This window comes from Mustela putorius, unplaced genomic scaffold, assembly GCF_011764305.1.
Source record: "Mustela putorius furo isolate JIRA1106 unplaced genomic scaffold, ASM1176430v1.1 tig00000224_pilon_pilon_pilon, whole genome shotgun sequence".
NCBI classification, from domain to species: Eukaryota; Metazoa; Chordata; class Mammalia; order Carnivora; family Mustelidae; genus Mustela; species Mustela putorius.
In genome coordinates this window covers 5,180,233-5,202,302 of record NW_025421321.1, presented here as the reverse complement: position 1 = coordinate 5,202,302, position 22,070 = coordinate 5,180,233, and the positions used below count along the sequence as shown (strand labels likewise).

Genomic DNA, 22,070 nt, shown 5'->3' with positions numbered 1-22,070 from the left:
CATAATATGGAATATTATCCAGCCACAGAGAGGAATAAAGTACTGATTTATGCTACAGAATGGATAAACTTTAGAAACATTACTACAAGTTTAAGAAATCAGATCCTAAAGACCACATATTGTATCCTTTCATTCATCCATTCATCGGAAATGTCCAAAATGGGCAAATACATTGAGACAGAAAGTAGTTTCAGTGATTGCCAGGAGCTGGGAGGAGGATGGCTGACAACAGGGATGGGGGTTCTCCCTGGAGTGATGAAAATATTCTGGAATTAGAATGGAGTGCTGTCGGAGGACTTTGTGAACACACTATAAACCAGTAAACTGTATATTCTGTATGGGTGAATTATGGTATGTGAATTATACCTCTATTTAAAAAGCCAGATTTTTGATATTATAAATATTAATCAGGTGTACAAACTTACCAAAATTCTTTTACGGTCCTTTTCTGATAAAAATTTTACTGGCGGGTATTTCTGGGTGAAGCTGTAGAAAAAGAAGAGATGAGAAAAAGAAAAGTCAAACCTCTCCTGGGAGGATTTTCTCTACGACCATCAAAACAAAGGCAGATTGTGGCATTATTATTGTCCGCTACTTCTATCCACTCCAAGTGAGGGCTGTAGGAATAAGCGGTTATTGGCTCATTTGAATTCAAGAAATATGCAACTGCTTCTTGTGTGGAATTAAGCTGAGGATAGAGATTCCATCTCTGAGAGGGGAAAATTTACCAAGGTACAGGCTATGAACAGCCAGAGCTAACACAAAATAAGGGAGGTGGTGGCCTCCTTACAATGCTGTATGGAGAGGTCTGGAAGGAAGAAAGCAGCTGCATGAAGTTACAGACCCAAAGCAGGACACCGTGCCTTGCAAGGGGAAGAAAAGAAAAAAATAACTAGGCCTGTTTCCTCATTCTGGGCAACCTCACAACTGCAGGATCTCCTTCTGCACCGGTGCCCCCGGACAAGAGGGCAGGGCAAGCGGCACTTTCCATCTCCCATGGTCTGCTCTGAACTCACCTTAAATCTCACCTTATAATGCCTCTTCCCCCCAGGAAAGGTCCCATGGGTCCCCAACCCCTACTGATGTTTTGGGAGCAGGGCAGTACAAGCAACAGATTAAAGATCAAATGGGAGTTGATAAATGCAGATTTGAAATATCCATTCTTAAAGTGGTTAAGTGGTTCAGTTAGGCACAAAAGTGCTTTTAGTAAATTCAGAGAAACCAACTTTACAGCCATTATTTTAATTGGAGAGGTGCCGGGGGCACTGTCTCATCCCCTCTACATCCCAGCTGGGATACAGAAGGCATTTGCTTAATGGTCGCTGAAGTGAACAGACTATGACAGGTCATTAGACAGAAGACCTTGAAGCAAGTGTTTCTCATCTCTTGGACGAGTGGAAACATGGTTAAATTGGAGCTTGGGGCAGGAGGGCTTTCTTTTACGATGCAGATGAATTCCCTTATTAAGAGCTTCCAGATTCTCCAAAGGTCAAGTTCCCCTTGCAGAGGACAAAACCAGGCAGGCAGGTGGGCGAATCTGAAGGAGTGAGTGAGAACCTTGGCCACCCCCCTTACTAGTTCTGTGACCCAGACCCCCAAGAGCTCTGTGCACCTCAGGGCTTCCTGCTGTCAAGGGGTAATCACAGGACCTTCCCCAGAGGGCTGCCCTGCACGAGCTGTCCTCACCACAGGCAGCAGGGTAATGGCCAAGTGAATGTTCTCACAGCAGCTGTGGGGCAGGGCACATTCTTCTTGCTCGAACAGTGGAAGCCTTCTGGGAGCCTGACAGATGCCTTGTTTGTGAGGTGACACTCCTTGTCACTCCAAATACTTTCTCCATCAGTCAGCTGGAGGGTGGCCAAGAAAACCACAGCACTGGCTGTGTGCCCCCATCACATGGCCCCGACATCCATTCTCTTCTCTGAGCGCTTCACATCCACCATCCGGCCTCAATCCCAAATTCCACAGCCAGCCATGTGGTGCACCTACGGTGTCTCTCTCCTTCCAGGCCGACCCTCTCCCCACCTGCACACTGTTGCCCATTTATTCCGGAGAGAAAATAGCCAACAGTTTTCTTATAGGAAATAGAGCTCAGCAAAACTGAAGGAAATATGTAAGTGCCTGACACACAGTGACATGTGGAGTACAGACTGATAAACCTACTTCAAACACTGTGTGCTAAAAACCTTTAAAATAAACAAAAACACTGGCTGGGCTTCTTGCTTTGTTCTTCTTCAACATGTAGCAACCAAGTTTCAGATTTCATACGTATGATCAAGTTATTAAACTGTTGGAAGAACTCTCTTACAACCGTCATTTCTTCCTTAGAGAAGTCAGGCACACAAAGCCAGAAATAAAAGCAGGGGTAAGCTCCACCAGGGTCCTCCTCAGTCTGCACTTATACTGTTTGCCTTTCTGCAGTCATGGATGACAGAGCTGAGAGAGTGTGTGAGGGGACTGTGTGAGGTGACTCTGAGGTGACTGCGTTAAGGGGACTGCATGAGGTGACTCTGTAAGGGGGCTGTGTGAGGTGACTCTGAGGGGACAGGGTAAGGGGACTGCGTGAAGGGACTGTGAGAGGTGACTCTCACGTGAGGGGACTGAGTAAGGTGACTCGAGGGGACTGTGTGAAGTGACTCTCAGGTGACTGCATGTGGGGACTGGGTAAGGGGACTGTGTGAAGTGACTGTATGAGGGGACTGCATGGGGGGAATGTGTGAGGGGACTGTATGATAACTCTGAGGTGATTGTGTGAAGGGACTGTGTGAGGTGACTGCATGAGGTAACTCGGAGGTGACAGCATGAGGGGACTGTATGAGGTGACCCTGAGGAGACTACGTGAGGGGACTGTATGAGGTGACCCTGAGGAGACTGCGTGAGGGGACTGTATGAGGTGACCCTGAGGAGACTGCGTGAGGGGACTGTATGAGGTGACTCTGCTGTGGTGCTAGCTGGGCGACACCTTTAGCACGCCACTGAGACTTCCCCTCCTGCACTTTACCAGCACTGGGCAAAATGGCCAAGGGAAAGACACATGCTTCTTTAAAAACTTGAAGTAGGTTAAAACCCTATGCAGTGGTGTACTGGCTCATCCATCCATTCATTTATTCAGGAATTTTCTTTACAGGCTCCTATTCTGTGCCATACACTGAGGACACAGAAGCAAACAACACAGAGAGGCAAGGCCCTGCCCACGTGAAGCCTGCATTCTGCATTTCTGAGTGTGAGAGAGATAAGCAAGGGAGATAAATGAAGCAGGAATTGAATAATGGATCTCTTCTTTCCACCCGATATTAATATTTTAGCAATTATTTAATGCCATTCCAGACTCTAACCTTCCTGTTTATGAAGGTAGCCAACAAGAAGCATTTTTACTTAGAAGTAACTTCTCATCATTACTTGCTATTTATTCACAGAACACTTAAAGATATTGAGATGAAATTAAATGGCAGGCAATCAAACTGTTAAGAAATGGGGGATAGAGTACAGAAGAGAAAAAACTCACATAACCCACTTATTCAGGCTTCTAGAATGGCATTGTTCCCATTTCTCTTCCTGCATACATATAAGCCCTACCTTTCAAAAATATTCTTATTTCCTGGGGGTCACTTTGCCCCCAAATGATAAGCACATCAAGACAACATAGTCCAGTTACATTCTTATCTTGCTTGTGTCAAGGTGGGTGTTTGATCATTCTTATCATACAAATCACCCAGGAAAAATAAAACCAGACAGAACTCCATTGATTTCTACCATAAAGGCATGTCCATGACTTGACTTTCTAGCTAACACCTGACTTGCTCACCAACCCAGAGACCAGAACCATTTTAGGATGAGTAACTAGTAAAGCAGAAATAAGTAAAAAACACTTAACCTCTGTACCTATCTTAAAGGTAACTCTCAGTTTGATAAGAATGAGTTACTGGTATATTCTTCAAGATTGTATTTATACTTGTGCTTTACTTCCCCGAATTCGACAAAAGCAAAGAACATCACGTAAGTATCAAAAGGAATCATAAAATTCTCAAAAGATCATGTGTGTAAACCATTGCCCTAGGGAAGTTATCCAATTAATTCACTTTTCACAAATATTACTCTCTAAAAAAGATATCAGTAGTGAGCAATTTTGGGGGGGGGCAACATAAAACCTAGTGGGTTATTCTTACCATACACAATTTTTAGTTCCTAATTAAAATCTCTCAAATTATTCCAGTCTTACTGAAGGCAGGATTTCTGGCTCCCACCCAATGCAATGTTATAAAACAATTTAATTTCAGCCCAAATAATGGCAAGAAAATTTAAAGGACAAATAACAAATTTGTATTACTTAATATGATCTGTTATAACTTTTTGTCCTCTAAGAGCTGAAATTAAGTTTCCTGACCACATATAAACTATCAGTTGAAGACAAGAAGAAAACAAATGAACACATTTTGTTTGATGACTCTTCTCCATCCTTAGTTCTCTTTGATCATTTATTGAAAATACTGAACCCAAAGAAAAACTAGCTTTCCATTTCCTCCTTTTTAATCTGGCCTTGACAAAAGGTTCCTACAATGCAGATCATCCCAACTCATCCCAAGAAAAGAAACAAAACATTACATAAATGCTGGGTGAGTGTTTTTACTTTTCTTTTTTAAACTTCTGAAGACCAACTCTGGACACACAGTTTCCCCAATAAACTCAAGGGAAAAAGTTCTAGCACCTGGAGCTCAATTGTTTTAGAGACAGAATGTGGGTGCAGCAGAGACACACATGGCAGGCAGAAGGTTGGGAGTTGGGGGGTGTGGAAGACCACAACAAAAAGGGAGGCATAACTTCCTCTGGCATCTGATTCAAATATGTTCCCACTGTATTATATGATTCCTCCCTTCCATCCACTTTATCTGGACTCAGTTCTGGAACCTTCCTAATGTATGGTGACAAGCAAATAACTGACCCTAATTTCTTATAGTACTTACACACAGTACTAGGTTTTAGGTTCTCCAGCTTTATTTTCTTATTCTGGAATTCTCCCAAATTAACCAATATATGAGAGAAACCACACGAATGTCCTGTGTAACTTAAAAGAAGGTAAGGCTTAGCTTCAACTTGTATGCCAAGAATTTACAGGAACTGACAAATTCACTGAATTTGGAAAAGGAAGATTACAACACCTTAGAGCCTCTCTTCTTCTAATGTTTGGACTATATGAGTATCATTCAAATCAGGGTTAAAAAACCCAACAAGGGGCAACTGGGTGGCTCAGAGGGTTAAGCGCCTGCCTTCAGCTTAGGTCATAGTCTCAGGGTCCTGGGATCAAGCCCTGCATCAGGCTCTCTGCTCAGCGGGGTGCCTGCTTCTCCTTCTCTCTCTGCCTGCCCCTCTGCCTACTTGTAATCCCTGTCTGTCAAATAAATTAAAAAAAAAAAATTTTTTTTGTGGCCTTTAGTTTAACATCATCGTAGTTTGTAGAAATCAAACTGACAGAGGGTAACAGAGGAAGGACTTTTAATGCAGGATCTGTGTAGCTGGGCTTCAGGAAGACTCCTGAAAAAATAACTTTATTAAAATAAATAATTTTTTCTAGAGACAAAAAAGCTTCCACAGCTTTCATAAGAAATAGTTCATAATGACAAAAGCAAAAAAAAAAAAAAATAGATTTAAAAACATTGCATCCAAATTTTACAGTAAACATCTACCTTCTCACAGAAAAGTTCTTGTGTTGAAAGTGCTTGGTATCTTTCATATTATGGAATAACACAGATTAAAAAAAAGAACTAATTATACAGTTGAGATGAATTTGTATCAGATACTGACTTAAAGTCACTAAGAAAGAAATATTTTCCAAAAGTGCACATACCTTTTTTCCAAATCTCTGATTTTCTCTCTCAGTGGTTCAACGATCTAAAACAAAAATAACCAAGATCAGTTTTGAAGCAAAGACAGTTCTCCACCACTTCCCCCGTCTCTGATGTTCCACATGGGCACGACATCAGGCAAAACAGATTTTAACTTCCTCTTCTATCCACTTCCACTTTGAAATGGAATCACAAGTCAAGAAGCAAGGTGATACACTGCACGCTGGAACTCTTACTCTACCAACAGTTAAGTCTCTGGGAAAATAAACTTTTCCGTCTCCTTACAACAAGGAAGGTGGTTGAGGCTCACCTCAGGCAGTTCAACACCGCCCTCTTCTTTTCAGGAGAAAGAATCCCCTCAATGCTGCCCTCAAAGCTTAATCTCTTGTATCTGTACATTATCTCCCTGTCATCTGCTCAGCACGCGCCTGGAGGGCAGGCTGTGAGCAGACCCACATCCCTGTGTGTTAGCACTGCGAGCTGGGGCAGAAGGACAAGAGCAATCCAAGAGCGTCCCCGCCACTGTGACATTTGGCTTCAGATCAAAATGACAGACTCCCCTTCTCCTCCTGCAGCCCACATTACAGCTGCGTACCTATGTCTACAATTAACTGACTAAAAACACAAGCAATTATTTTTAAGTAGAAGGTAGATAATCAACCAGAGGAGCTAGCTTTCCGTGAGCAGGTATGGGCTTCCCCATCTGTGTACATGGAGACTCCCTATGCTCCCCAAGTCCCAGCATCTGAGTTGGGCCGGTTCTCCTTACAGCACCTGCTGGGGTGAGTGGATGCTGGCACTGGCCTCCATTCCTGGTGAAGGTACTCACTTCTCTTTCTCTAAGAAATTCTGGAAAGGTCACTTGAAAAGTCAGACAAACTCATAAATCCATTTTGCCTCTGAGGTAGAATTTACAGTATGTCAAGCCTTGATCAAATGGACAAATGCTGACCCAGAGGAAAGGCTCCTCTAAATAAGGGAGTAATTCTTGAGGAGATGTTTTCAAAATCACAGGTTAGCATCAGGCTTCCCCAAGAAAGGTACAAGCACAAGAGAAGGAACTGAAATTGACAAACATAACAAAAAAACAGGAGCAAAATACAGGAAAGGGAACCAACCTCTTCGATCTTGCTCTCGATTTTGAGTTCGCCATTTTCCTGGATAGACCTGTTGAGTAGAAAGCTGCGAAACTGAGATCCACTGAGAGGCTTGATGACCTCAACACTTAATTCTGAACAAATGACAACACAAACCAAAGGCTGCAGACCATCTTGCCACTCCCCTTCCCAAAAACATCAGTCTCCGGTTCCAGATTCCTTCCAGAAGGAGGTGCACCCGAGGAATGGAAGACAATGGAGGAGAGGAAATCTCAAATACATCTCACCCACTCACTTCTACCTTGTAAGGGTTATTTCTAATCCACTAACATCATCTCACTTTCACGTTATGCTCAACACGGGATTTTTAAACTGGAGGCAGGAAGTGTGTCTATAGGAGTCCAAGTCTCTCTGCTGGGCTTTTGTGGGGATTTGAGGCAAAATGGAGCTTTGCCAAGTCAAAAAACAAGAGTTCCTTTAAATGAGATCTAAGCACCCCTCCTAGCCACACACAGAAAGTCTTTGTCAGGAGATACTCATGCCCGGGTGGTAGGAATCAGATCCACACCACCTCACTGACCTTTGCAAAATCTACTCAATACGAAAGGCCTGGTGGGGGCACAGCTATGCTTTACCTTAGTAGCCCAGTGCAGGGGCATCTGACTGCCAAGCCCACCGCCAGCACCGCAATTGTGATCGCTGCTCTTTTATTTTTACTACCAAGGAATACAAAGTGGAACAAATTTTTCTTTAAATGTAAATCTGTACTAACAGCAGCAGACTTGCTTTTACAATGAGTGCTTATTAATTTTTTTTTTTTTTTTTAAAGAATCTCAACACAGGATTTTACTCTTCCAAGTATCCCTCCTTTGTTTATCACAAAGCACAAATAACTCGCCCTGGGGCCGGAAGGCTCCTTAGGGCTGAGTCCTGAGATAAACAGGTGGCCTCAGAATCCACTGGTCTGCTTCCAGAGCCTGGGGGCATCCGTGGTTTCCTAAAGATACCCCCTCCTCAAAAGGCTTTGAAAAGGCACACCCCCACCATATGCTTTGTTCAAGCCACCCAGGAACACAATCACATTTTAGCAGGGCAGAAGCTAGGGTCAACCCTTTCCCGTGTATAAAAGGAGGGAAGGGACCCTGAGGTGGGCAATGCAGAGGAGCCAGCCAGTAAAAAGGGGCTTTCCCTGAGTAAATAGTAAAATCCGATGTATTCCTGGAGAATATCCATAAGAAAAAAAGACAAAGCTCAGGTGTGAATAGCAAAAAAGAAGTTTCATTTTTAAACTCTTCAATTAGCCCATGCCACCTACAGTCTATCTGTAATAACTGAAATGTGTCTATAAACCCAAACCACAACATCCAAATTATTTTAAAAAGTTACCTCATATTAACGAAGTTGCCCCACACAGCTGGAAGGGAAAGAAGAATAAAATAGGTCAATATTTAACTTCGTGATATTCAAGGAGTCCAACTAGAACAATTTTAATGTTTAACCAATATTTTCAAATACACTAAGGAATCTAAATTATAGCTCAGGAAGACAACAAAATGAACACTTTTGAAGTATTAAGTCCTACTAAATAAGTGAAAAAAGGACCTAATACATCTCTTTAATTTTGGAATATCTCTTTTGGGGTCTGAAGTTCAACGATATTTGTGTTTTGATAAACAGTATGCCCCCAACCTTTGTCTGAGGAAGAGCCAGTCACAAGCATCAAAGAACTGCATGCCTGAAAACAAGATCCTAGCGCTCAGTCTAGCCTTTTCCTTTAAATGTCCATGAAACCAAAACCAAGACAGGTTAGATAATCGCCTGGCCTGACTCTGTGGCTTAACGTCACCTGGAAGCCCATCCTTTCTCTCACACTTCCCACATCTCTCTTGGAGTCTAGTTTCTCATCTGCTGGCCTGCTTCCTTGATTACAGATACCTGGAGGGTGGGTTTCATGTGTACACAGCTGGTGCTCAATAAATGTAAATAAACCAGCCCAGCTGCCCCAGTGAAGTTTTGCCATGGATGACTTTAAAAACATAGACTATGAGCCACCACGTGAAATTACTGAACAGAGAATTATTTAATAAAGAAACCTTTCCCACAAATGTCTCTAATATTTGTACTCATTCCTCTTTAGCCCCCCTGTAGTCATTCCCCAAATACTGAATAACTCTTAAAGGCAAGATGCTCTTAGGTATTAGAGAAAGACAGTGATCAAATGCAAACATCCCCACCCAACCCCCCCAGCCCTGAAGACAGTGATTCTGTGAGCTCAGGAATGCCTTCAGGTTCGGATCTATTCCCAGCCATCTTCTTATTGTCATTGCTTGGTATACAGTAGGGGTTTAATAAATGTTTACCAGCTAGGATTCAGTTTCCAAAATCACATGTTGCTGATTCTATACAATCACATTCCTCTCCAAACAGAGTAGTAAGGAACAGATACAAAAGAGAGCAATAAATAACTAAATGAAAGTGGCAAATAAGCAAGAAATGGGAAAATTAAAATAAACCCATACCATATTCCTTATTCATTAAAAAAATAATGTTTATACCTTTGGACCATGTGAGCTTACTTTTGAGTATTAACCTCAGGATATACATATACACAGGAAAGTCACTTTCACAAATCATGGATTTACTTACCTTAAAAAAAAAAAAAAGAACTAGTGTCCAAAATCTATAAAGAACTTAGCAAACTCAACACCCAAAGAACAAACAATCCAATCAAGAAATGGGCAGAGGACATGAACAGACATTTCTGCAAAGAAAACATTCAGATGGCCAATGGACACATGAAAAAGTGCTCCTATCACTTGGCATCAAGGAAATACAAATCAAAACCACAATGAGATATCACCTCACACCAGTCAGAATGGCTAAAATCAACAAGTCAGGAAATGACAGATGCTGGCGAGGATGCGGAGAAAGGGAAACCCTCCTACACTGTTGGTGGGAATGCAAGCTGGTGCAGCCACTCTGGAAAACAGCATGGAGGTTCCTCAAAATGTTGAAAATAGAACTGCCCTATGACCCAGCAATTGCACTACTGGGTATTTACCCTAAAGATACAAACGTAGTGATCCAAAGGGGCACGTGCACCCGAATGTTTATAGCAGCAATGTCCACAATAGCCAAACTATGGAAAGAACCTAGATGTCCATCAACAGATGAATGGATCAAGAAGGTGTGGTATATATACACAATGGAATACTATGCAGCCGTCAAAAGAAATGAAATCTTGCCATTTGCGACAACATGGATGGAACTAGAGCGTATCATGCTTAGCAAAATAAGTCAAGCAGAGAAAGACAACTATCATATGATCTCCCTCATATGAGGAAGTAGTGATGCAACATGGGGGCTTAAGTGGGTAGAAGAAGAATCAATGAAACCAGATGGAATTGGGAGGGAGACAAACCATAAGTGACTCTTAATCTCACAAAACAAACTGAGGGTTGCTGGGGGGAGGGGGGTTGGGAGAAGGGGGTGTGATTATGGACATTGGGGAGGGTATGTGCTTTGGTGAGTGCTGTGAAGTGTGTAAACCTGGTGATTCACAGACCTGTACCCCTGGGGTTAAAAATATATGTTTATAAAAAAAAAAAAAAAAAGAGGGAGGGAATAAACCTAAAATCCTACAACTGGGGAACTGCTATATAAATTATGATACCGCCATTCAATGAAATTGGAAAGCCATTAAATACCACTATGACTATTATCAAACAGGCAAGAAATAACAAGTGTTGGCAAGGATGCAGAGAAGAGAAAAAAGTCATGCACCACTGGCAGAAATGTACACTGGGGCAGCCGCTATGTAAAATAGTAGGAAGCTACTCAAAAATTAAAAATAGAAATACCATATGATCCAGCAGTTCCATTTCTGAGTATTTACCTGAAGGAAATAAAAACACTAACTTGAAAAGATATCTGCACCCCCATGTTCACTGCAGCCTTATTGACAACAGCCAAGACACAGAAACAACCCAAGTTTCCATCCATAGATGAATGGATTATTCAGCCGTAAAAAGAAGGAAATCCTGCCACTTAAGGTAACATAGATGGACCTTGAGGGCATTACACTACATGAGATAAGCCAGACAGAGAAAAGACAAATACTATATGATCTCACTTAAATGTGGAATGTCAAAAACAGAAAGAATCCATAACCCAAGTTCATAGATACAGAGAACAGATTAGTGATTGCCAGAAGTGAGCAGGGGGTGTGTAGGTGAAACAGGTGAAAGTGGTCAAAAGAAGTTAAGTCCTGGGATGTAATGTACAGCACAGTGACTAGTTATTAATATTGTATTGCTTACTGGAAAGTTGCTAAGAGTAAATCTTAAAAGATCTCATCACACACACACACACACACACACACGTGTAACTACGTGTGGTGATGATGGTAACTACTTACATAATATACACTGTGTATATGAATATGTATAATAATGTATAAGTAGATATAATAAAATATAAGTAGATAATAACTATTATATAACATAAACTAATATATAATATTACATATGTTACTAATATAATACTATATAAATGTTCCATGTCAATTATATCTTGGTTAAAAAAATATGGCTATGAAAATACACTGTAAATGGTAATATAGTTATGATCATTCCAGATGAGAAAATATATATGCAGTATGATTTCCATTACTAAAAATCACCTAGAATAAGACAGTCTGAAGATGCCAAAATACCGTTTAAATGGTGATGTAATTGTTTATCTTTCCTTGTACCTATCTTGCCTTTTAAAAAGGAGGGAAAAGATTTCCAAACCCTTGTGAGTGCCATGCCCCTCCCCACAGAAGACCTGGGAACCCAGCTGCTGTTGTGGACAAACCCACAGCTGCCCAACCTCACGGGCCCTGATCTTCACTGTGTTCCTCAAACAAACATCGCCACATTTTGGCTTTAGGATTCTGTCGCTTGTCAAAATACACCAGGAAGCGATCCCTCTCGGGCTGTGGACCCTCAGGAGGGGAATTAACCACTCCTCAAGATGCCTTACAGTGGATTATGCCTTCTGACAACCTTTTCCAATCATTCCATGGTTACTAGTTTCTCATTTTCTTTTTAGCCTTTTCGTGAGTCAGTTTAAAAGGGCTATCTCAAAGATGTTTCTCGATCCTTTTGTCATCCCTTACAGCACCTAAGACCAAGTAAGGCTGTCCTTCTTCCGGTCTTCTCCCTCCTTGACGTAGAGACCCCAGAGCTCTGAGAGCTCTTCCCTTTCTTCCTGGTTTTGCGCAAGCATCCCTCCCCTGGGAAGCAGGTAAGAGCCTTGGGATACACCCCAGGGAGCGCTGCTCATGGCCACATCTTTGCTGCCCTTTATGAAAGAGGTAATAATGGCCATACGTGGCTAACGACCAACCCTATTCATGTTGCTCAGACTTTTTGGATTGGCTCCCTGCACTCAGAAACTCACCCTGTTCTTTCCAGTTCACCTCCCCCTGCCACCAAGAGCTTCATGAACCTCATTCTCCCCTCCTCACTAATCAGACCTCCATGTAAGGCTTCTCCCCCAGGACCCCTGTCCACTCGTAGCCTCCACCCTCCCTAAAGCAGCTTCATCTTCAGGGCTCTCCTTGGCCAGAAGTGCACACACCTCACCTGAGCGTGATGTTCTTGGGAAAACCTCCCCAACCTCCCTGCCTGCTCCAGGGGACATCAGGAGCCCTCTAAGGTATCACAGCACCCACAACACACTTCTTAACTGGCAGTTTACAGATGGTTGTCCCTGCAAGTTGAGGGGTTTCTGATTCACATTTGCAAGAGCAAACACAAGCAGGCCAACCACCAAAATTAGTTGAAAGGAGGAGGTGAAAAAATGTCTTCACTTTATTACATTAATCCCCTGCTTAGTACTTTTTCTCTTCGGAACTGCTATTAACAATTAATCTTTATGATGTTTTTATGGCAAGTGTTGCTGGCCTCCTTCTAAACTCTCAAAAGCTCTGCCTGCTTTGTTTTAGAGAACAAAAAGAACTCAGCACCCAGAACAGACAAAGACAAACAGCAGGCAGGAAAAGTTCCCAACAGCCAAGTGGCCAAATTGCCGCAGACTCATTCCAAGGAGGAAAACACAAGCAATTCCCACCAATTACCGAGCCTTGCTCCCTGTGTTCTGCGGACACTGGCCTGGAATCTTGCAGGGCACGGAGTTTAAAAGATACACAGTATTAAAAATTAATGCTGCTTTTAGAATTATGCAATCTGCTTAAGTGAATCTGACCCCTTACAGTGTCGCCAAGGGATCGCTGGGAATTACTAAGAGCTATACCCTAAAGATACCTGTACTAAATGGAACTAAATTAAGTCAATTACATAACATACAAGGACTCAGGATTAAGAAAAGTATTTGAAAAAAGATAGTTATTCACCTCATCGACAAAGGGCTTAAAACCAAATTACCTTACATAGCTTTCAAGCTATTTTAATTTATTCTGATTTTTATTTTAAAAATATACTTTGCCCGCAATCTGAGGCACACTGGTTTCCCAAAATCTCTGTCTGCATCCAGACTTCATGCTATGCAGGGAAACCCAGTTCACGAAAACCCTTCACATAGAAATTTTCATTTAGGGACAAAAAAAAAAAAAAAAAGGGAGTATCCTTTTCCAACAAAGAAAAAATTAAAATGCTCATTCAATGCTTTCATAGTCCCTATTTGCCTAACACGGTTTCTTAAATATTAACCAGATAGCACTCAAGACAAATCCTTTTAGAACACAATTTCTCAATCTGAAACCTATGGGTCTCCACCATATTCCTGAATGAATTTCAGGAAGCCCAGGTGGAAAATCCTTGGAAGTCCAGGCAAAACCACGCATACAGAGCTCTCAAAAATCCCCCACAAAAGCTTGAAATTTTAAAGGCACATTGGTTTTAGAATGCTTTCGAATGGGGACAGATTCTGAGTCCTTGAATGTCAGGCCACACAGAAGGCGAGGGTTCTTCACCAGGAATCCTGTGACCCTATTTTAAGTACTGTCACAACACTGGATCAAACAGAACCATTTCCACTTCACACCTGTACCTTTTAAGTGGCTGCCATATGCTTTAGCGTGTTTTTGTTGGGCATTCTGATGACCATTCTCACCTAAAAAAGCACATGGACTTTTATCCTAAGTCAGAGGAAGGAGTGTGAGTTAGGGAAATGACTCGCCAGCCCGGCTAACGGGCACACACCTCTAGTAGACATTATATGCCCAGCATGCCTGCAGGCAAGCCCAGACAACCAGACATCTTAGAAACCAGCACGCCGGGGCTCACCGACTCAGCTTGGTGACATTAGACTGTGTGACCACGTTTGGAGAACCATGCAGGATTTGCTTTGTCTTCAGTATTCACAAAAAATCCTTTTTTCGCTCCGCCACCAGCCAGCCGTCCAACAAGACTGGGGCCTGAGGATGAGGAGGGAGCGAAGACCCTGAGCATGACTTCAACTATATGGTGGGCAACATACACATGATGGTCAGGGAGGACCCCAAGCAAGGTGCGCCAGGGGAGGAGATGAGGATCAGCTGACAAGACATGGTAGGGGAAACAGCTTGATCCTGCTCATGCAGGAAAAGGTGGGGCGCGCCAGCCACCCACAAGACAATGGGGAACTGACCCAGTTCATAAACAGTCCTTCAAAGACAGGGCAGTGGGAGAGGACTGTCACCAACATGAATGTAAGCCTCTTTTTAAAAGCTCAAACTTTTAGATATTGAGCCCCTGCTAGGAGCCAAGCACTTCATGAGGTCTTGCAGCAAAAAGCTCCTAACCCATGGTGTCCTTCAGACTGAAAAGTTTCTCCAGGACCTCACAATGACTAGGAACTGGCAGGGGGCTGGGGGAGAGTGGAGTGAGGGTCTACCTTCTCCAGCCTCAAGAGATAAACACTGGGCTTCCCAGAGCCTGGGAGCCCTACACGATCTACACTTCAGACCTCCTGAATCAGGATCTCTGCAGAGGAGCCTGGGAGTTGCATTTTTTTCAAATGCCCCAGGTGGGCAGAGTCACCTGGAGAGAGAGGCAGTGGAGACAGGAGGTGGAAAGCCTGCACGCTAAGGGATCTGGTGGCCTGCCACAGCCACACCTTACCTGTTGCCCACCTATCTGCTCAGACAGTTCAGGCTCAAGCCACTCTGGACCCTCTCCAACTTGCCTCAGAGTCTTTGTGCTAACTCTTCTTCCAAATGCCTCTTTATCTGCCTCCCTCTGTTCATCTAGGTATCAGCTCACACCCCCACACCCCTTCTTTCCTCCCTACCCACACTCCACCTCCCTACCCACACTTCCTTTTTCTTCACAGTACTTACTACCAGGTAATATACCCATGTACCTATCTATAAAGTTCTGTGTTTGTATGTTTCCAGCCAAGAAAATGGAAGCCTCAAGACCGCGAAGACTCTTTCATTCACTGTTGTTCCCTATGACACCGAGATACTTCCATGTAACATTCAGTGCTCACTCAGTATTTGCTGAAAGAATGAATGCATGAGTGAAAAGCTTTCCCAAATGACTGGGAATCACTGCTCTAAGGCAGGAGTCAGAAAACCTTTTCTGTAAAGGGGCAGAGAGTAAATATTTTAAGCTCTGTGGGCTCTATGATCTCTGAGGTCACGACTCAACATCGCCATTGAAGTGTTGTCCACAAAGTCCAAGACAATTCATAAAAGCATGATCTTGCTCCTGCACAACTTTATTCAAGGACACAGAAATCTGTATTTCGTGTGTTATGAATTAGCACTCCTTTTTTTACTTTGTTTCAACCAGGAAAAAACTGCTAAGACCTTCGTAGCTCAGTAGTGGGCTGGTTGTGGCTCATGGGCCATAGCTGCTCACCAAACCCCACTCTAAGGGATCCCAGAATGACTAGTACTTCCCCAGTGCAGGAGGTCTTCTCCTTACAGGGAGAACACCTCTACGTGACCACATCAGGGAAGTCCAGGCTGCCACTGGCCCACTCCTGGGGAGCAGAAAGGAGGCAACAGGTCACTGACCTGTGGAGATGGGGGTACAGGCAGCACACGGTGGGGACGTCTACTGCCCTGTGAAGACGATGGCCTCGGGGGTGAAGGGTGGGGAGGGCAGTGCTAGCAGAAGTACCCTGGGAGGGAAAGATGAAGGTGAAGACTCAGATGGGCCAACCCCCCATGGGCCTTCTGTCGATGAAACAAATATGCACACCTCTGGATCCCCTTCCCAGCATTCCAAGACAGCAGGCCTCTGGTGAGAGGGCGACCAGCAATCACTCACAGTGTGCGGCCATGCTCTGACCAAACAGGAAGCAGGGGTGTGAGAGACAGATGGGTAGAGAATGCCAAGGACAGAAGAGGGCGGTGAATGGCTGTAATCAGGAGGCAGGAACACCAGTGGTGGAGGAAGGAGGCTGGGGGAGAGGATACCAGCCTGGGATTAGCATACACTCCTGCTGGAAGCATCCTGTAGATCCAGGCTAAAGATGTCTACCAGGCAAGGAGACACAGAGGCCCGGGGCCAGGAAGGCCAGCACCCACTAGAGGTACAGGTAAGGCACCTGCTTGAGGACAACGTGTCAAAGGCTCAACAGAACGTGGCCCTGAGTGTGCATCCAGCCAGGCGATGACCACAGCCCTGGGGAGTCTCACGTCAAGGCCAAAGCATGAGAACAGCAAGCACAATGAGGCCAATGTCACTGCTGCCAGTTACCCCACACTGGCCTTTCCCACTCCCTGTTTCTAGTCACGAGGTCATATTGTCACCTCCACTTCAAAGCCACAGACCGGAACCAAGAGGAGCCTTGTGCGACTTATTCAAGGTCACACGGCTGGTCGCCACTCACACTCTGCCAGCACTTTCAAGTGGGAGGCCTCATTCACAAAGGCCCCAGAGTCACCATCTCCAGTGATAAGTCATCTTGAGTTTGTTTTTTTCTAAACTTGCCCTCGGAGCTAATCCCCTCCCCTCTGAGCCCTGCGGGCGAGCGGCAGGTGCTCCAGCTAAAACTGAGAAACCCTGAGGTCATGAAATGCTTCCAAGGACTGCAAAGCCTTTGTGCATGCTGACCAGGCCCGTATCTCGAGAGAGCAAACGGCAATTCGGATCCGTTTGCTCAGGTCAAAAACACTTTAATTTGGAGAAGCATGCAAATCAGCAACCCTGTACAAACACTGGGCACCCTGAGCTCATCTGAAATGAGTATTACTGGCGGAGGAAGTTGCAGCATTGCTCAAACACATGCACCCGGCCGCACGCGTTCTGCTGTGACTCTGTTTACTGTTCCTCTCCAGGTTTTCCGAGTGTGTTAACTACAACAGAACGCCTCGTCTCAGCTATGACTCACTTTGTGCCAAGCGCTCACTGCAGAGCTGTGTGGTGTCATTGTGTTTTACACACAGGGCCTTCCAGGTGGCACTATAAACCGGTCCAAAAATCTCTGACAGCCTCCCTGCAGGAGGTGGGGTCGGTGTATCCACCCCTTGAATCTGGTGGACTTGGGACCATTTCCCCCTATAGGGGAGAAATGGCCAGAAGTGACACTTTGCAGCTTTGGGAGCTGGTCATAAACTGAATGCTCTTCCCTCGAGTCGGCTGGCACACTGTCTCTGGGGTCCCTAGGCCACTGTGGACAAGGTCTGACCACTCCTCGGCTAGCCGGGTCACAGCCAGGTGCAGTGCAGGTGCCAAAAGCCAGTCCTCACTGATCCTGTCCTCAGGGGCCAGACGTGCCTGCCAAGAAGCCCCCAGGAAGTACGTTCTCCAGCCCCTGCTGTCTTGAGCCATCCCAACTCAAGTCCACGACATCATGACACAGAAGAGTCATCCCCATTTCAAATTCCTGACCTGATAAAATGGTTGCTATTTTACACCCCTAAGTTTTGAAGTAGTTGGAAAAACAGCAAAAACATAAGCAGAATCAAAACAGTCCTTTAATCTAGCGATGAGGCGGCCCTGAAGTCAACCAGGGATACGAGGCTTAATTCCTTCCCACCTGATGCATTCCCTACCAAGCGCATGTGCACCCTTCCCCATGCCCAAGCATAGCTTGGCACAAACTCATCGCCTAGGTAAAAAAGCATGGGTTGCTGCTGCCGTCCTGGGGAAACCCTCCCTCCCCAGCCACCCAGGCTGCCTGCCTCCACCTGAACAGAACCAGCACAGGCCAAGGAAAGCTGCGCCCTTGTCCACCACTGATGAACCTCAACAATTCTCCTACCAGAGCACAACAAATATTGGACTCCCCTCAGGTAAACGCTGAAGGAGCACAATTGAAATGTTTTTCAAAGAAGGTAAGAATATACATTATTATTTTTTTTTTTAATTTGACAGAGAGAAAGAGAGATCACAAGTAGGCAGAGAGAGAGGGGGAAGCAGGCTCGCCGCTGAGCAGAGAGCCCGATGCAGAGCTCAATCCCAGGACTCTGAGATCATAACCTGGGCTGAAGGCAGACGCTCAACTGACTGAGCCACCCAGGCGCCCCTACTTTTTTTTTTTTTTAAGACTTATTTATTTATTTGAGAGAGACAGAACACAAGAGTAGGAGCAGGAGAGGCAGAAGGAGAGGGAGAGAGAATCCCAAGACTAATGCGGGGCTCAATCCCTTAACCCCCAAGATCACAACCTGAGCCGAAACCATGAGTCAGTTGCGCAGAAGGGGGGAGATTCACTATCTTTAGTTCCCACTAACAGAATTAGAGGTTCAGGGTCAGGCAGCATCATACCTCAAAAAGTGGCAGTCACTGAATGGCGATCTTTACCTCCTGCCTACCCTGAGGGAGCCAAGCCCCAAACCCAGAACCCCGCGCAATCAGCAAGGCCTCTGACTGTCCTGAGCAGTTAAGACAGGAGGAAAACTATCCCAAAGAAAAAGGCCATTGGGGTAGCTGAGCGGCCTCCAGTACCTGGTGAGCTTCATAAGTCTCAGGGAAGGCACTTGCTTCTGTGTCCTCCCTGTGACACCAACCCCGCCCTGGGGCCTCCCTCAGGCTTCCCCTGCTGGGCCCAGGCTGCAGGAGTAGGCAAGTGCTAGAAGCAGACAGAACAGCAGCACCTTCTTAGGCCCTGCCCTGCACTCCCTGAATGGCGATCCCTTAAGTCCCAACTGGCAGGTCCTGACCTTAGACTATAAAACATTTTAAGTGATTCATACAGTCTCATAGGCTTATCTAATAAAACTGTACAGACATTCCCATGGGAAAGCATTTTGCCCCAAGATGTTCCTTTTTTTCCCCCCCAAAATGGTTAAAAAGGCAAGAAACCATAGGCTTTTGCAAAGGGCATATAGTCCTCTTAAAAGTCTTTATTACATGTAAAAAGATCAATATTAAGTGATGTTTAAAACTACATTCAGGTGTCTTCATAGAAGTCTGAGAGACATGGGGTAAGACCTTTTTATATACTTCTGTATTGTTTTAATTTCTACAGCTTGCAGGAATAAAGTGTGAAATACATTTTTTAGGTCTAGAGAAGGTACTATGTTGCTTCTGTCCACTCCAAGCAGGGCAGCATCATGGTTTACAAAGCACAAGCAACCATTTAGCAAATGAGATCTCTGCATCAAAAGATTTTCTCCATATGTTAAGTACAAAAGCAAATCACAGAAAAATCCATGGTATAAAACCATTCACTTTTTTAAAGTACCTAAATATATTTTAGGAACACATAATGCAGAGGAAACTATCTAGATGATTCATACACACATACTAAATGTCACCCAGGAACTGACAGGAAGGGAAACAGAGTTAGCTGGAAGGGGGAAGAAGAGGGAAGGGGATCTTCCAAATGTTTCCACATTGTTAGAATGTTAAAACTGTGAATTAAAACTGAGCCCCAAAGACATATATGATACCAATGCCCTTTGCACCTTACTATCCAAACTGTAACTTACTCTTAAGCACCATAAAATATCTTGGTTTCCTCCAGGTTCTTCAAGTCATTATTTAGGCAACAGTCTATCATCAGAAAGCTACCATGTTTACCCTATGTTATCACAACTATGTGTCTATTTCTTGCAGCTGGAATTAAGTTGCATTCTGTCCCCAAATCTTCACCTGAGAAGATCACTTCTACCTCTTCACAACAGGACACCAATAAATTTGTAAACACATTCCACTCGTATTCTCAAGGTTCTACACAGTACTACTATTTCTTTTAAGATTTTATTTGAGAGAGAGAGAGAGCACACACAAGAAGGGGGAGCTACAGAGGAAGAGACAGAAGCAGCCTCTCCACTGAGCAGAGAGCCTGGCATGGGGCTTGATCCCAGGACCCTGGAATCATGACTTGAACCAAACAGAAGGCTAACTGACTGAGTTACCCAGGTGCCCCCAGAGTACTATTTAATTAAACATTCAAAAGCTGCTTGAATGTTTAATCTGAACAGACAGTAATATCAAGTTTAGAGAAACGGGCACAAAAAAGATAGAAAAATGCCAGACCACCTCAGAAAGCAAACAAGCACTTTGATTCTTCAAATCACGGGGACAGATATAAAATAACAAGAAGTGGACTCTCCCTTCTCTCCTATAGCTTCACAGATACCAACAGATCTCATGATACAAACTTGCCACATCATTTCTTTTGCTTTATTCCACTTAAACAGATGGTAGGCTTAGCCTAAGGAAGTGTGGCAATACCTTCTCTTCAACAACAGAAAACGAAATAGACGTCCCCTGAGGCTAGCAAATAAAGGCATCCCATTCGTTCTCTGACAAAAAGAAGCAGATTCACTGAAATAAAAGGAGAGCAACAAAGGGCGAATCCTCCCCAGCCCAGCCTTGGGGCTGCAGACGGGAGAGATGAAGGCATGGCCCCTACCATCCCTGGTACAGCCCATAAAGCTTAAGTCACAATCACAGACCTCCCTTCCCAAGGATTCACTCTGAAACTGACCCAGTGCTCTTCCCTCTGGATCAATCACTTCCCACTTCCTGGTGGAAACAGAAGTCAAGAGAAGGCATGCACTTCCAGATCCCAGCAGAGAGCCGGCCACTCAATCAACATTTGCTGCCAAGTGGATGGTGAATCTGCTGAAGAGTGATGAAGCTAGAGCTCTCCGCACAAGCACTTCCTTTTCAACTAGCCTCTAATGAACACCACAGAATAAGTCTGATCGTAAATCCTGATGAATCTATTTTTAGAATACTGAAGGCAAAGAACATCAGAAAAAAAAAATTTTTTTACAGTAGGTAAGAAGAAAAGGAACATTTACACCTCCACCTCAATTTCTAAACAGTGAAAGGAGCCATCGTGTGACCAAACCCAGAATGTGAAGGTATGATGTAACATGTCTACGAGCAGTGACCTTTTTTAGAAAGAACAACACTATGATTAAGAACAAGAAACAAAGAGAGTATGTGCATATGAGGATTAGTACAAAGCACAAAAGAGAAATATTTTAAAAATAGAATACAACTGGGGGGGGTAATTTTGCAGTCTGATGTTAAAAGTTGCTTTGTATTAATAACATATTTGTTATTGGATCTTTACTGAGAACGCTAAAGAGAAACTTGATAAACTCCACAGAAAAATGTATAAAATCTACATGAAAAATTACAGAACTTTACTGAGGGTCAAAAAGAAAGACTTCATTAAAAACAAAGAGACATCACTATATCTGTATGGAAAGACATTTTAATATGCTAAAATTGTGAGGATTGAGATTTTATCTTTGTACTTCATTCTCTAGTTTTTCTACATAGAGTACACTATTTTCTGTTGACAAATTATTTACTTTTAAATGGGAACTTAACGGGGCGCCTGAGAGGCTCAGTGGGTTAAGCCGCTGCCTTCGGCTCAGGTCATGATCTCGGGGTCCTGGGATCGAGTCCCGCATCGGGCTCTCTGCTCGGCAGGGAGCCTGCTTCCCTCTCTCTCTCTCTCTCTGCCTGCCTCTCCATCTACTTGTGATTTCTCTCTGTCAAATAAATAAATAAAATCTTTAAAAAAAAAAAATAAAATAAAAATAAAAATAAATGGGAACTTAAAAAATCTTGATGAGGCTTTTAAGTCAGCCTTTTCAGTTTGTATTTGAAGGTGGAGAGGGAACGAAGGTGCAGGAGGGACTGAGGAGGGACATCCCAAACCACGATGCGCACTGGTGTCACCTAGACCGAGTCCAAAGACACCACGCCTCTGGGACCAG

The 22,070-nt window shown here is 43.9% G+C and overlaps 1 protein-coding gene across 5 annotated transcripts in view; it reads right to left on the bottom strand.

Moving 5' to 3' along the window:
* Positions 1 to 22,070, bottom strand: part of UXS1 (UDP-glucuronate decarboxylase 1) — a 90,158-nt gene that overhangs the window by 54,662 nt on the left and 13,426 nt on the right. For 2 of the 5 annotated variants that reach the window (XM_045077610.1, XM_004764362.2), the window contains exons 2-5: positions 8,324 to 8,351; positions 6,959 to 7,022; positions 5,843 to 5,886; positions 426 to 486 (exon numbers count right to left, since the gene is read on the bottom strand). In XM_045077610.1, coding sequence (XP_044933545.1) covers positions 426 to 486; positions 5,843 to 5,886; positions 6,959 to 7,022; positions 8,324 to 8,351 — 197 coding nt within the window. Of the gene's footprint in view, positions 1 to 425; positions 487 to 5,842; positions 5,887 to 6,958; positions 7,023 to 7,572; positions 7,687 to 8,323; positions 8,352 to 22,070 lie in introns of those variants that run through there. The other 3 variants (XM_045077611.1, XM_004764363.2, XM_013062376.2) reach the window with 2 other exon arrangements.